At 39.2% G+C, this 17057-nt stretch overlaps 1 protein-coding gene across 1 annotated transcript; it reads left to right on the forward strand.

The window, feature by feature from the left end:
- Positions 1-1511: 1511 nt before the first annotated feature.
- Positions 1512-6432, forward strand: ahsg1 (alpha-2-HS-glycoprotein 1; the record flags this gene model as incomplete). The annotated part of the gene is made up of 7 exons (XM_080032850.1): positions 1512-1703; positions 2085-2198; positions 2280-2364; positions 2748-2917; positions 3086-3202; positions 5844-5921; positions 6145-6432. 7 exons carry the CDS (start codon positions 1512-1514, stop codon positions 6430-6432), a joined length of 1044 nt encoding a protein of 347 aa, XP_079888976.1.
- Between the last annotated feature and the right edge of the window lie 10625 nt (positions 6433-17057).

A 17057-nucleotide genomic window follows, 5' to 3' on the forward strand; every position in this document is an offset into this window, starting at 1 on the left:
GGACCCCCACACCCACCTCATGGCAGTGGACCCCCATCACCACCTCATGGCAGTGGACCCCCACCACCTCCTCCCCATGGCAGTGGAGGACCCGTTCCTCTTGGACCCGTTCCTGTTGGACCCCCACACTCACCTCCTCATCATGGCAGTGGAGGACCCTCACAACCTGGCCTTGAAATGCCTCACCCTATGCACCCTCATCACTGCCATGGATTGCTGGAAAATTTCGACCCAGCTCTCCACCCCATTTGCCCCTGGCAATTAGCTCCCCAACACATGCCTTTATAAACTAAATGATAGTTTACATTTCATGATTGCTATTAATTATTTGAAGAAGTGTGTGCCACCTTAGAGTTGTTACATGAAATCTCACTGTGACCTACAGCAAGAGCCATACCAGTCTGACAAATCAGAGTTCCTGCTGCTGCTCTGTGTTTTGGGCACTCGACCTCATTCGATGTGTAACATGAATGAAACTTCTCAAAATGAAATAAAGATGAGGAAAACACACCAAGTTTATTGCTTCATTTAGTAGCCACATAGATGTTTCGGGCCAGACGCCCTTCCTGTCTGTGTGCAATGGCAATCACTGAAAACTTGTTATCAGCAACCCAATATAATTAACAAAACACATCACATACACAAATACATAACATCACATTAATTCCAGCCAGGGTAGTCCCAATCAATTATAAGGTTACTCCCAGAAGAAGCATATTGAAAAACAAAACACTAAAACAAAACTTGTGAGTAGTAATACACCTCTTCACAGGAAAACCAAAGGAATGTACACAAAACACATCTACATATAGAAATTATATTAAAAAAAAATTATCAATTAGGGCTGTCAAAGATTCAAATGTTTTATCAGATTAATCACAGGGTAGCTGTAGATTAAGAACGATTAATTCTACTATTCAAAATATGTCCCAAAAAAGCTAATTTTCTCTGTATATTATTGTAGGAACGGGAGGATGAATGACAGAAGGTGGATATATACAGTACATTTTAAATTGTTTTTTTTAAACCATGGCAAATCCAAATGATGGCGCTAATACTGAAAAAAAATAATCAAGCAAAAACATACCACACTATAAATCAATTTGGTTGTCTCTTTGCTATGACTCTGAGCAAATATATGGAATGGCATCTATTTGGTGTTCTACACCAGAATCAATGTATAAATGAATTTGTGTGTGTTGGTGTGTGTGTGTGTGTGTGTGTGTGTGTGTGTGTGTGTGCTGCAGACTATGAAGCAACTGATATGGTTTCAGTGGCCAGTCCAAAACAAGCTGCATTGCTCTGGTTAAAGTCTCTGTTTGTTTGTTGACATTGGCAGTTGTGTGGCAATGTCCTTACATCACCTCTTCGGTCCCTCATGTCTTTTATGTTTTAGCTGTTTGTTCCTGTGTGTCCCTCTATCTCCCACCCTTTCTGTGTGTTTGTCTGTGTCCATGTCTATATAAATGGTCCTGGCTGCAGTGGTCTACTCTGTCTCACTCATCTGAATCATGAAGCGGTTACCCATCCTGGTTCTACTGTTCTCAGTGGCGCAGTTCTGCGGCGCTACTTCACCTCCAGCGTTATGTCTCGAGAAGAGTGGTGCTTTAGCTGCGCGTTCGGCTGTTCATCACATTACACAGCACCACGACCATGGCTACAAGTTCAAACTCAGTGCGGTCCAAAGCACCAAAATGGAAGAGGTAAAGCAACCCAAAATAAGCATGTTGGCTCTAATAATAGGTCAAATTGTGAGGTTCTAATACATTTTGTTTTATGACAGCTGGAGTAACTCTCTCTGAATAACTGCCTGGTTTGTTTCAGCTCAGTGACACAATGACCTTTAAATGTTATTTAGAACATAGAACAGACTTAGTACAGACAGAATATTTATTGGTTAATATCCGTCAGAGTCAAAGTACATGTTCATTTCACCCCTATAAAATAAGTAATTACTGTAAGAATTTGTTTGATGTGGAATAGCTTTAACTCAAGTAAATCAAAACAAAACACCACAGCATATCAGTTTTTCGTAATACTTCAAGAAATGTGATTGGCTCTCTTACTTACTGTATTGTTTTCAGGTCAACGGTATCAACTGTAATATTGAGCTGCAGTTGGACCTTCTGGAGACAACATGCCACAATGTGAACCCCAAAGATTGGTTCGATTGTTCGACCCGCGGAGAATCTGACCGGGTACATGAAAAAACACACTAATCTGTAATGAAGGTGTAAGGTATTTACAGTCATCTCAATGTAATCTCTGTCTCTGTGTAGGATGTCATGGCCAAGTGCCTCGTAAAGATGACAGTGACAAACGACGTACCCCAGGTCACAAAGTATGATTGTGACACGAAACTAGGTGGGCTCTCCTCTGTTATGTTACCGGCCCATTTATTGTGGACAATTTTGCACACACAAAGAAAAAGCCTGGATGTTTTTCTTTCTACATTCAGTTAAAAAGTTTTTACAATTCTTTATGACAATGGTATCGACACCTGGCAACATAGTTACTTTTGGGGAAAGATTAGGTAAGACAAAAGATACATACTCTCTTCTAACAGCTCCTGGTAGATTTATTTTTGATAGAACAAAGTGTTTGATCTAAAAGGGGTCTTGGTTTAGCATTGTCTAAATTGTTTGGAAGCCGCCAATAACGTACGGTGATATTTTGTCAAAGCTTTAAAATGCTTAACTTCTCAACAGTTCCTCACAAAGTAACCTCACTAATTACTCTGTTTTTAGTGAAATCTAACAGTGAGATGATGAGAATTTGCCCCGACTGTCCATTTCTGGTCCCGCTCAACAGCACTGAGGGTCTCAAGTCAGTACATGAAGCTGTGAAAAAAGCCAACCAGGACCACAGCCACCAGCACTACTACGTCTTGCATGAAGTGGGCCGGATAAAAGCTGGGGTGAAGATAATCTCTCACACACACACACTCAATCATTAAATTCCTTCAGCAAAAATAATGTCAACCATTCTGACAGCGAGCAGCCATCATCCAACAGCAAATATGTGTTCTTCCTCTTTAAAACCCGAACCCTTATTCCTATCCCCTCTCTGTTTTTCTGCCTCCCAGTACATGTTTCATTCAGGAACGGGTTACTGGGCTGAGTTTGCTCTTGTGGAGAGTCATTGCCCAGCGGCATCCAGAATTGTTTCTGAGGCATGCAAGCCCCTCTGCCCTGACAGAGCTGTAAGTACAACCCATATATACAGAGGCTTGCTATATACAGGCGAAACTCGAAACCTTTGAATATTGTGCAAAGGTTCATCTATTTCAGTAATTCAACTTACAATGTGAAAAATATATATTATATGGACCCATTACTTGCAAAGTGAGATATTTCAAGCCTTTATTTGTTATAATTTTGATTGTTATGGCTTACAGTTTATGAAAACCCACAATTCAAAATCTCAGAGAATTTGAACATTACATGAAATCAATAAAAAAGGGATTTTAAATACAGAAAAGTCGGCCCTCTATAAAGTATAATACATATGTACTCAGTACTTGGTTTAGGCACCGTTTAGCATGAATTCTTGCCTCAATTCCAATTCATTTTCCATGATATTCTAATAATAAGAGTAGGGGAGAACGGGGGAATGTGAGCCATCGGGTAATGTGAGACACCCCCTGTATCTAGGCAATGGAACACATTTTTGGTCATGTGAGATATAGGTTTTCAAGCCCCTCTCATTTCCCCTTAGCCATGAAAGAGAGGACCTCATGGTGATGTTGTAAGCATGTTTTTTCCACAAATATATTTTTTGCATGTAAAAGTAAATTGACTTGCTGTCAATTTATGCTGGGCTTACACTAGAGGACTTTTAAAATACTTTGAAAAGACTGAAGACTGAAACCCTCTTACATCTAAAGACAATCAGCTCACACCTGAAAACAACTAGTTAGTTTTTAGACACAGAGTGAGATTTTGAAAAGACAGGGGTCTCATATTGCAAGACTACAACTAGATTCCTTTTGAGATTAATATCATTTCCGCAAACGCGATTGTGATTATTTAATTAAAAACAAGTTAATTCAATATTCCGAGCGGGGGACTTCCTTTAGTTATATGACCAGCTTTATTTGCTGATCTCATACCCCAATAACTTTAACTCCTAACCCTGTATTTGACGGTAGAGTGTTCAGGTTGCGTGGCTGTCAGCCTGGTTCTCCACCGAGGCTTCTATGAAAAAGCATCCGAAATAAGTGCCTCACCAGGCGGACACAGGTCGGGACTAATGCCGCCCCTCCTGTGTCGTGCTTGGTGCATGCGAGAGTGTGACAGTGTTTACGTCATTTCGCTTGAGCCAACCCCCTAAGACTAGCGATAATATCAAACATGTTTGATAATGTTGGAACGTCAAGACGGGAAGAAGACTGGCTGAAATCGGGTCGGAAGACCACCATACACCAAACGACTGAGATTACGTGCGCGCACCACAACTCCAGCACGACTCCAGTGATTTCAGTCCGACATTGGTAGATTGTCTGCGACTGTCAAATCGCGTGAAAAGTCGTGTAGTTTAAGCCCAGCATTAATCGATTGTTGTGCCAAAGCAAATTGATTCAGGTAGAAAAACTTCTATCATACATGTTGATGAACTACCAACATAATAAACCATGTGATAATAACTGAATATTAGCCTGATTTGCTGAGAGGCCGTTTTTTTCAAATGGTGGCAGTGGGGTAAAGTTAGACAAATGCTTTGGGGTAAAGTGAGACAGTGTCTGTGCCCTCTTTTAATGAATCCATTATATTTGAGGTAGCAAGGAGACTAGTTCGAATAAGATAAAAGACAACGTGGGCTGGAGGTGGGGGTTGATGGTTGAAGGGGTTTCAGCAAGGGCATGGTATGTATGTGGGGGACAGGAGAGTGACCTTTAACATCAAGAGACTCTAAGTAATATGTCTTCATTCAATGAATGATCCCAGTAAAACAAATGCAGAAACATATTAATCAAAGACTCAAAAGATGGAAAATGACAGCTGGGTTTAGTCCTGTGTTCTGAGTCCCAGGCTGTTCTAGCTGGTTCTGATTGTTCTTTGCTCTGACCCCCAGACACTAGCTGGCTCTAAGGGTCCTGCGTTCTGACCCCCAGACTGTGTTTAATTTAACTGGTTGGTTCTATCTGTCATTTGAATGTTAATTATTGAATATGAATTATATGGTGTATTTGATCAGAGTTACTTTCATGTATTTAGAAAATGTTTTTCTTAATTGACCAAACCCCATGATTCTGTTACTAGTCCGACATTAGTTTTGGAAAATTTGGTTTTCAATCTAGCTGTCAGGATTCTAACTGTTACAACATGTGTTGTTATGGTAGTTTCAGAGGGGAAAAAGTAAGTGGATCAGTTTACCCCATTGATCTCTCTGGTCTGTCTCAGTTTACCCCACAGCTGTGGTAAACTGAGACAAAAGACAACTTTTTTTAAAACAATCATATTTTCAATGCCCTTTGTCATGAATAAATTCTGCTAATGCCCTTTTCTAGGAAACATCCTGAATTAATGGGAAATGTGTACATTTGACTGATAAATCATTTTAGCTCCCTTAGAGGGGAGCAAATGTAAAAAGTGTCTCATATTACCCCGTTCTCCCCTATCACCTGTAAATCCGATTCGATGAGTGATCTCTGGTCGCTTTGGGGATACATCTAGTGTTATTTTATATTTTTCTTATCGTCAAGAAATCCATTTAAAATTACAAAACCATCAATGTGTTTGTCTCTGAATATTTTATGACTTAGGTTGGCTGTTCATTTGTTGTTGGTCACTCAAGGAAACTGACAACTTTCTCTCATTTTCTCTCTCTCTCTCTATTTACAGGGTCATGCTCTCTGCAAATCATCTTATACCTCTGTAAACGGACTCAGTTCTGTTCAGTGTGAATTCTATCCTGCATTGGTAAGTCCACATTCTAGCATAATACTCTATACTGTATGTTGTTAACCTGATCTACTTACTGCCAAAATCAATAAAAGTTGTCTCTCCCAAACTGCAGTCTTGTTGTGTGTCTTGTAATTTTCCACATTATTAATTAATTCTGTACCTTTTATAGGGATTTTACACATTGTTTTATTATACACAAATACATTCCAACTAACTCGGTTGTGTCTGTGATTTTCAGAGCACTACTCCACGCGGCGATAGTGAGCAGGAGCCTGACTGTATGCCCCTTCATGCTCCTGTCGGTCCTTGTCCTCCTGGCCCCCATTCCTGTGTAGGACCCCTGTTGCCCCCTGATGGTCGTGTAGGAGCCCCAGCACCACCTCATGGCAGTGGAGGACCCTCACAACCTGGCCTTGAAATGCCTCACCCTATGCACCCTCATTCCTGCCATGGATTGCTGGAAAATTTCGACCCAGCTCTCCACCCCATTTGCCCCTGGCCTATTCCCCAACACATGCCTTTATAAACTAAATGATAGTTTACATTTCATGATTGCTTTTAATTATTTGAAGACGTGTGTGCCACCTTAGAGTTGTTACATGAAATCTCACTGTGACCTACAGCAGGAGCCATACCAGTCTGACAAATCAGAGTTCCTGCTGCTGCTCTGTGTGTTGGGCACAATGAAATAAAGATGAGGAAAGCACATCAAGTTTACTGCTTCATTTAGTAGCCACACAGACATGTTGCCCTTCCTGTCTGTGTGCAACGGCAATCATTGAAAAGTTGTTATGGTGTGCTTGATTTTAGATCTGCAACCCAATCCAATTAACACAACACATCACATACGCATACATATCATATCATCAAATTAATTCCAGCCAGGGGAGTCCCAATCATTCATAAGGTTACTCTCTAGGTTTCTCCCAGTATGTTAAAGAAGCATATTGAAGGAAAGGTTTTTTTATCTAAAGGAATGTACATAAATAAATTACATAACATATTTCAATAAATACATTTTAAAGCAAAGAATTTTGACATGAGTTTTACATGAAATCCCACCCAGACCTACAGGAGGAGCGAAATGAGTCTCACAAATCAGAGTTCCTGCTGCTGCTCTGTGGGTTGGACACTCGACCTCATTCGATTTGTAATATTAATGACACTTCTTTAAATGTAGGATGACGTAAATAGAAAAGCTGTTTTGTTACAGGAAACGAAAACACAATATGAACACTTAAAGCTGGGTTATATAATTTCTGGTTGGTCAAAGTTGACATGAGCTGTACACTTTTATCAATCAGAGCGAGGCTTCGATTCTCTGTTCTTATTGGCTGTTGGGACTGTCCATTCACTTTGGCACGATTTTGTGTCAGGGAGGGACCAAAGGGGAAAAGTGGAGCGGTTGAGGTATTTGGATTCGAATCTCTATCCCAACTGCCATTTTCTCCCCAAATCCTCCAACCGAGCTTTAAGGAGTGCAAAGATAGGAGGATGTATTTTTTTCATTTTAAGACATAATTAAATTCATCATTATCAATGGAATCCACCATACACAATGTTTTAACAGTATTTAATTGAACCAAAAGTTAGAAGATTGAACATTAGCGCATAAATCAAAGCAACCATCCAAACTCACATCTGTCTGTTGGCTGACTGCATTGTTCGCTGTTCAGAAGTGACATAAGTCTGCCATAGGAGAAACAGCAAATCTTCTGCAAATCCTCTTATACCACTGTAAATGGACTCGGTTCCGTTGTATGTGAATTCTATCCTGCATTGGTAAGTTCACATTTAAAGCGCATGTATATGTTAACCTGCGCATCTTATTTTCTACATTTTATGTAGCTATCTTTTGGAACGTTTTCAGTTACATAGTTATAATATGTAGAAATACATTCCAACTAACTGTTGGCTTTTTGCTTTTCAGCCTGACTGTACACCCGCTTATCACTGCCATGGATCCCTGAAAAAGTTTGACCCAGCCCTCCACCCCATTTGTCCCTGGCCTCATCCTGAGTAGGACAACGGCAATATAAAGGGATGATTGTTGGTGTTCAGAAGACATTTTCAAGTTTCTAATTCATGTAAGGAATGCAGGGAACATTCTTACAACATATTACAAAACAATTCAAATAAAATTCTGGATTATCATGTACTGTAGTTTGCATTTCATGATTGCTTCAATGATGTGTAAGAAGGGTGCCACCTTAAAATGACAAACTCTCACCAGACCTGCATCAGGAGCCAAAGGAGTGATACATCCTGCTTGTTTCTGGATTTGATGGTTTTACTTAATTTTTTTCACCTTATTTTTTTAAAGGCAAGTCATTAAGAACAAGTTCTTATTTACAATAGCGGCCTGACGAGCAGTAAAAATCCACTTGGGAATGGTGCTGCCTTCTTGGCCAGGTCATTCTTGAAAAAGAGATTTTAATCTCAATGAATTTTACCTGGTTAAATAAAGGATATTGATTGATATTGATTGATGGGAAGAGGGCTAAAAAAAAATTAATAAGAAATTCAATAGATTAGACGAATGCAAATTAAAATATAGCAGTTCAAATAAGAGAATTGCCATTCAGTTAGAAAGACATAGGGGGTTTTATAAATGAAAGTGAACCAGTGATCTTACGGCGAGTGTGAATTGGCAATCTAGCTGCTTCTGCCTCATGCAGAGAAGTAGGCAGAAGATATTAGTCGTAGTAGTGCTATCCAATTGCGCGCAGTGGTATTTTGAAATGCATGCGTTGGTGCCACCCCTTGAGTATAGAATGTCTATTGCTCATTGCCAGACCCTACATCATTCTAGATGTGGGTCTGGATTTCGAAGCTAACTGTGTATCGGATGCAAAACGGACAGGTGTACTTGTGTTCTGTGTCCTTTTTTTTTTTTTGCTAACGTTCAAACGAAAGAAAAGGGAACGGCCAAAATAAGGCAAAGTTTTAAACTGTTTACATCTGCTCTATTCTCTTAATAGCAACACTATTGTCTCACACAAAAGACGAGGTGGGTTAAAACCAGAAATGTTACACTTTGGCAAATATAGCTCACTATAAACTAGTGTGAGGTCTGTCCCTCGGCCTGGTTCTCCTTACACCAGTGGTGTCAAACATACGGCCCGCGGGCCGGATCCGGCCCGCGAGATGATTTAATCCGGCCCGCGACTTGTAGAGCACACATTTATGAGCATTTCAAAAAAAAAGTAAGTCTCTAGCCCATTCCTGTGAGGAGATATGAATTTTTAAAGAAATAACCAAAATGCTCACTCCAGCCGCTAGGGGGCAGCCAAAATTTTAAAAAGCACATTTTAGCAACGTGGGAAATGGTAAATGGCAATCTTGCTTCACCGTTATTAATGTTTCCTCCAGTGCTTTATGGCAAAGTAAAAACCAAAAAAAAAATATATATATATATTTTTAGTGCTGAACAATTAATGTACTAGCAAGCGCGATGTGTCCGCGGCTCTGCACGCGCGAAACGAGCAGGAGCATGCTAGTGTAGGCCTACAAAATTTATTTCCTAATTTTCCATGCTGCTTTATTTTTATGTTTTAAATTGGGAAAAACGAATTCCAAAACAACCAATAACCTCTGTATTTAAAAATAAATCAAAACAGTAGAAGTTGCACTTTTATTTAATTTAATTTTGTACTGTCTGCATGTTTGCACAAAATGTGTCCCTGGACATATAGTAAACAAAATTGGACAACTGTAAGGTCAGTGCCTGTTGTATTTGTGTATTCAAATAAACAGTTGTTTATTTCATTAGTGCGTATATTGGCATCTTTGAGCAAAATACCCCCAAAATTTTTGCTGCGGCGCTGCGCGCCGCACCTCCTGTTCCCATGGCCAGCAGCAACCTTTACTAAGACATTTCCTGGGGGGTACAGAGATCCCTTGTGATCCATGATAATGTAGGTTACAAATGTAGGCTGAGTGATAAAGCATATTACTGAAAAACAAAGCTAGAGATTTGGAGTTGACATATGTACGTTATTTTGCCATTATTTTACTGGTCCGGCCCACTTGAGATCAGAGAGGCTGTATGTGGCCCTCGAACCAAAATGAGTTTGACACCCCTGCCTTACACTCTGGGTGAATCTCAATACAGGGGTTGCGGTCTACGAAGGCTGCATTTGAAGACCGATTGCGTCATAGCGGCGCGCAAAGGTTGTTCCATTTGCAAGGCTCCTTGCAAGGCTCCTCATATGCGGCCGAGAAATGCAGCCTTCGTTTCACGGTTTTGAAGGCTGCATCAGATGTATCCTTCGCGGCCCAACATATCCCAAGATTCATTGCGTTTTTTTCAGAGATGGCATAAAATAAAATAAAATATAACAAAACAGCAACGTGTTGCTCCATCTTCTTAACTTTTCTCTTCCTTTCTTTTTTTCTTGTACTTTTTTTTCTTTTCGTCTGGTAGGCAACTTCTTTTTCTTTTTTCCTCCGTTGACAAGGCTGTTTCCGTTGGCAGCAATCAGGGTTGCTAGGCAGCACAGGAGCGGCGAGTCGTCACGCAAGGTAACGGCTTGTTACGCAAACCGGAAATGCTCGTAAACAGAGCGAAACGGAGACCTGCGGAGACCGTCTCTTTTAACAACGCTCGTTGGCCTTGGAATCGGCCTTGGAATCGGCCTTCAATCACCTCGAGACCGCGTCCTTCCAAGGATGCGGTCTCTGTAAAACAATACATTTGTAAGTAAGTCAGAAAGAAGTCGCTAACACCAATTTTAAAAAGCCTGGCTCAGAGCCATTAGCTGTTTATATTTACAATTTTGACATTTCGGGGAATGGGCTAGGCGGGGCACTGGCTCTGAGAGACAAATATTAACGTGGTTAGTATAAACATAAACAAACATTCGCCAAGTGTTCGCTAAAGATTACTCTCAAAAAATAATCTAGTCTTGAAGAGCTTTTTTAAGTTTGAGTTACAGTAAAAAAATTCCTTGATGAATTCAGGTGTCTCCACATCAGATAAATGTAATTCTTCAATACAATTATGCATTACTTTCCTTTTTGTGTGCCATATGGTTACAAAATTTGGTTTTTATATATTGTTTTTGTTGTACAGTTTTGGCATATGGATTATTTTACCTGAGTCATTCTGCTACTTGTGTCTGGGTGTTATTCAATGAATTGTGAAAAGTATTTGGACCCCTCAGGTAAAACAGAAAACAGGTGTACCTTTTGTTGTTATTCTTCATTCTTATAAAGTGGACAGGGTTATTACTCTGTTATTTTCCTGAGTCTACAAAGAGGTTTAAATTCGTAACTTACATTTTTGTGTTAAAGAATTTCCCTTTGGGGACAATAACGTCCAACGTCTTTGACCTATGTCTTCAGTTTGACACGAGCAGCCAGGTACAATTTGAAAAATGTTCCATGAGTTTCATGTCACATACTGAACATACTGCATAGACCAAACCCAGGTGTCACACCATAAGGATGTCTGACCAGTTCTTTACTGCACCTCAGGGCATAGGCGATATCTGTGACAGTGTCCTTTGTTGTTGCCTGCTCCTGTGATAAACCTAGTGAATACTCAAGAAAACCAATGTTATTTTGTAAAAATCTGTTGAATATTAAGCAATTGCATGGGTTTTAGGGTATAACAATACATTTGTAAGTATGTCAGAAAGAAGTCGCTAACACCAATTTTAAAAAGCCTGGCTCAGAGCCATTAGCTGTTTATATTTACAATTTTGACATTTCGGGGAATGGGCTAGGCGGGGCACTGGCTCTGAGAGACAAATATTAACGTGGTTAGTATAAACATAAACAAACATTCGCCAAGTGTTCGCTAAAGATTACTCTCAAAAAATAATCTAGTCTTGAAGAGCTTTTTTAAGTTTGAGTTACAGTAAAAAAAAATTCCTTGATGAATTCAGGTGTCTCCACATCAGATAAATGTAATTCTTCAATACAATTATGCATTACTTTCCTTTTTGTGTGCCATATGGTTACAAAATTTGGTTTTTATATATTGTTTTTGTTGTACAGTTTTGGCATATGGATTATTTTACCTGAGTCATTCTGCTACTTGTGTCTGGGTGTTATTCAATGAATTGTGAAAAGTATTTGGACCCCTCAGGTAAAACAGAAAACAGGTGTACCTTTTGTTGTTATTCTTCATTCTTATAAAGTGGACAGGGTTATTACTCTGTTATTTTCCTGAGTCTACAAAGAGGTTTAAATTCGTAACTTACATTTTTGTGTTAAAGAATTTCCCTTTGGGGACAATAACGTCCAACGTCTTTGACCTATGTCTTCAGGTTGACACGAGCAGCCAGGTACAATTTGAAAAATGTTCCATGAGTTTCATGTCACATACTGAACATACTGCATAGACCAGACTCAGGTGTCACACCATAAGGATGTCTGACCAGTTCTTTACTGCACCTCAGGGCATAGGCGATATCTGGGACAGTGTCCTTTGTTGTTGCCTGCTCCTGTGATAAACCTAGTGAATACTCAAGAAAACCAATGTTATTTTGTAAAAATCTGTTGAATATTAAGCAATTGCATGGGTTTTAGGGTATAACAATACATTTGTAAGTATGTCAGAAAAAAGTCGCTAACACCAATTTTAAAAAGCCTGGCTCAGAGCCATTAGCTGTTTATATTTACGATTTTGACATTTCGGGGAATGGGCTAGGCGGGGCACTGGCTCTGAGAGACAAATATTAACGTGGTTAGTATAAACATAAACAAACATTCGCCAAGTGTTCGCTAAAGATTACTCTCAAAAAATAATCTAGTCTTGAAGAGCTTTTTTAAGTTTGAGTAACAGTAAAAAAAAATTCCTTGATGAATTCAGGTGTCTCCACATCAGATAAATGTAATTCTTCAATACAATTATGCATTACTTTCCTTTCCTTTTTGTGTGCCATATGGTTACAAAATTTGGTTTATATATATTGTTTTTGTTGTACAGTTTTGGCATATGGATTATTTTACCTGAGTCATTCTGCTACTTGTGTCTGGGTGTTATTCAATGAATTGTGAAAAGTATTTGGACCCCTCAGGTAAAACAGAAAACAGGTGTCGTGAGAAAATCAAGCAAACAGTGATATGTTGTATAGGAAACAGGTTTATTTTCAATCAATATAGCAAGAATTCTCCGCGGAGAGGTCACCGGTTCCAACACACGTAAGTATGTTACAAGAAGTGACAACATGTCCCTTAAATCATGAGCTATTTAAGGACATTGTTGTAGGCAGGTAGACAGGTAAGGCTGGGTGGGGGGAAGGAGGGGAAGACAGGTTGGGAGGCAGACAGGTCTTGAGATATACATTCATATTATAATCGTGGGTGGGGCAGGCTGACCCAGAACAGCAGGAGGCTGTCTGTAGGAACAATGTCTTCTTTCAAATGTGTAGTCAGGCTGGCTACTCTCCACATGGGAGATTGAGGGGGATGGTAGAAACTACATTTCAGTTTACACTAAAACACATTCAATATATCATTGTACTATGGTCTATACAAGTTTGTAGCAAATGTTTCCTATTTCATTAATAAGTATTCCAACATTTGAGTCCAGAGATACATTATGCAAAAACGCCACCACACAGGTGTACCTTTTGTTGTTATTCTTCATTCTTATAAAGTGGACAGGGTTATTACTCTGTTATTTTCCTGAGTCTACAAAGAGGTTTAAATTCGTAACTTACATTTTTGTGTTAAAGAATTTCCCTTTGGGGACAATAACGTCCAACGTCTTTGACCTATGTCTTCAGGTTGACACGAGCAGCCAGGTACAATTTGAAAAATGTTCCATGAGTTTCATGTCACATACTGAACATACTGCATAGACCAGAGCCAGGTGTCACACCATAAGGATGTCTGACCAGTTCTTTACTGCACCTCAGGGCATAGGCGATATCTGTGACAGTGTCCTTTGTTGTTGCCTGCTCCTGTGATAAACCTAGTGAATACTCAAGAAAACCAATGTTATTTTGTAAAAATCTGTTGAATATTAAGCAATTGCTTGAGTTTTAGGGTAAAACAATAAATGTGTAAGTAAGTCAGAAATGAGCTACTATTTTTGAAAATATATACAGTATAATAATCACAAAACAGTCCTTTTTCAGGGGCCCAGCCATTTGTGTGGGCAGGCCTGGCTTCTACCAGTGCACCTGTATGTGTTCAAGAATTGTATTGTTGAAATGTTAACACAAATAAAGATATTAGGCCTATTTGTGTGTGTGTTCAATGAAATAATTTTCCGTCTGTTTGGGTCAACAAATATAGTTGAAGAGAGGTGAGCAGCATCAATAAAAAAATATCCTCTCATGACTGCTGTTTATCTGTTTGAAGTATTTTTTTCTTTTAAATTACACAATGGGTTATACTGCATCATATAGCTAATAATGAATAACTATTTGACAATAGCCTATCTATATTAAACTGTTTGTAAATAAAGCTCTCTATTCTTCATTATTAAAAAAAACAAAAAAAAACAAAAACGTTTTCCACACATCAGATAGCAATGCGTTACAAATGCACTCTTATTTTGAAGGACACAATTTGACCACGGTATCGACACAGGACCTCCTTCCTGTTTGACACCACGTGACTTCGTTTTTCGTTTTGAGCACAAAATCAAAAAAGGAATCAGCTGGCAGTCATTTCCTTCTTCAATTCAAATCGAAAATGCATCAAAGGTATCGGCAAAAACTAAAAACGGAGCACATTGGGCAGTTCTGTTCGTTTTTTCGATTCAGACAAAAAAGACAATTCAGTCCGATATTGGTTTGAAACCAACAGAAGTTTTCCGTTTTTTAAATTTTGATATCAATGAAAAAAGGAATTATACGATAGTACCCAGACCGTTGCAGATGTTGCATGAAAGTTAGCCCGAGAATTCCATGAACAGAAAATGCAATATCTGAAGGAAGTATGGCATGAAAATGAAAATTCTACAGGTGGAATTGGACATGAAGTTGGAAGAGAGAGCTATGATTCAAACAAGATACAGTACTGAGACAATTGTGATTACTAATCACAGTGAAGATATAAGTAGAAAATAAAATGTGTTCATGTTGTGTTTTGTCATTTTGTTATTCATGTGTGTCAGTATTTTAAATCACAGCAACCACATTTGAAAACAGTATTGTTTTAGACACTCATTTTATTATGCTAAATACATCTTCAATTTAAATGCATCCATCAAATAAGCTCAAGCAAAGTTGTTATTTTCAGTGCATTTTCCATATTGAAAGCGGTCTCGAAATGTAAATTCATCAAATAAATGTTTTGGATAAGACCTATCCACAAGTACTCTTCTGGCTGGCCTCTGCAGTGGGAGTTGGTCTTCATTTAGATATTCCAAATAGTCCATGCTCTCTCACAAACACCACTAAGCTGAAGTTAAACCTGCCTCTTTGGAGAATTAATTTAAGATCAAATTTAGACCTACAGTAGCTCTAGTCGTCCGTTTTGCAATTGGCTTTGTTTAATCCAGAATAGCTTTAATCTAGGACTATTTTAAACTGAGTCTGTGCAAGTAGTTTTGAATTAATCCAGCTCAAACAGGCATTTTAGTCTCGGACTAGGTTTAAGCCTTGTCTGTGAAACCGGCCCTATGAGTTTGGTTAATGAAGAGCTGGTGAGGAGGTGGGTGGAACCTGCAGGGAGCTGACGAGGAACAAGTGGGACAGGGAGGTGGCCAGAGGGCTGGAAACAAACCATGACAATGTCTTTATAAATGTTCCTGGCTGCAGTGGTCTACTTTGTCTCTCTATTCTGCATCATGAAGCGGTTACCCATCTTGGTTCTACTGGTCTCAGTGGTACAGTTTTGCAGCGCTGATTCACCTCCCCTGAAGCTATGTATCGAGTCTAGTGGTGCTTCAGCTGCTCGTCTGTCTGTTAATCACATCAACGAGAACCACCAACACGGCTACAAGTTTAAACTCAAGGCGGTCCAAAGCAACAAAGTGGGAAAGGTATAGTAACCCCAAATAAGTACGTTGGTCAAATTGTGAGGTTCTGGTATTTTGATTTTGGTAGACTTCATACGTTTTCTTTTGCAGGGAAGGATGCAGCCTTGACTTGAGTCCTCAGCCTATAATTGGGGATATTTCTGTTTTAATAACCCATATGGTTATTGTTTAGGCCATGTCGGTCATCCATACTGAACCTGATAGTGTTTGTGGCATAATAACCTGTACTATTTTTCCTTTAGAAACCATTGAAATGTCCGATGGTATTCCACTTCTATGCTTTCTATTTTCAGCAAGGTGCTTATAGCACTTTGTGTGCATGCAAATGGCAATGAAAGACAAATCCACAATGTTTTTTTTTTAACTCTCTTTTAAATTAAAACGCAATCTTTTGGCGCCTTCAAGAGATTTTATTGATTTGTATTCTATAATAGGAGTTAGTGCTGATCGACCCAATATATTGTCTGATTAAGATTTTAAATGGTAACACAATAAAATCATTCTTATGAGGACCTTGTAAACAAACAGTGTCAGTGCGCTCAAGTGAACAATCATTTTGAATGCCAAACATCTTTAACATGTCTGTAGTGCAATCTTATTGGTTGTGTAAATCTCTTAAATTGGTCATGTATAAGCACCCCCCCCCCCCCATAAATAGGGTAGTTAAGAAATGTTTTGATGTGGAATAGCTTTTACTCAAGTAAATCAAAACACAGTATTTTAAGGTGAAATTTCGAAATACCTCAATAAAGGTGATTGGCGCTCTCACTGTGTTTCCAGGTCGACAATGGTAACTGTAATATTGAGCTGCAGTTGGACCTTCTGGAGACAACATGCCACTATGTGAACCCCAAACAATGGGACAGCTGTGCGACCTGGGGACAATATAACCTGGTAAATGAAAAACCACACACTAATCTGTAATGAAGCTGTGAGGTATCTACAGTCATCTCTGTCTCTTGTCTCTGTGTAGGAGGTGGTGGCCAAGTGCCTCGTAAAGATGACTGTGAAAAGTGGCAAACCCCAGGTCACAAAGTATGATTGTGACACAAAACTAGGTGGGCTTCTCCTATTATGTTTGGACCATTTTGACAACCTGGATCTTATTCTTCTCTTCATCCAGTGACGATGTGTTTTTACAATGTTTCATGTCTATTAAGGGGCGTGCGTAGACTCTGAGGGGCAGGGGCAAAACTATTTAAAAA

The sequence above is a fragment of the Ammodytes marinus genome (genome assembly GCF_949987685.1).
Source record: "Ammodytes marinus genome assembly, chromosome: 8".
NCBI lineage: Eukaryota > Metazoa > Chordata > Actinopteri > Uranoscopiformes > Ammodytidae > Ammodytes > Ammodytes marinus.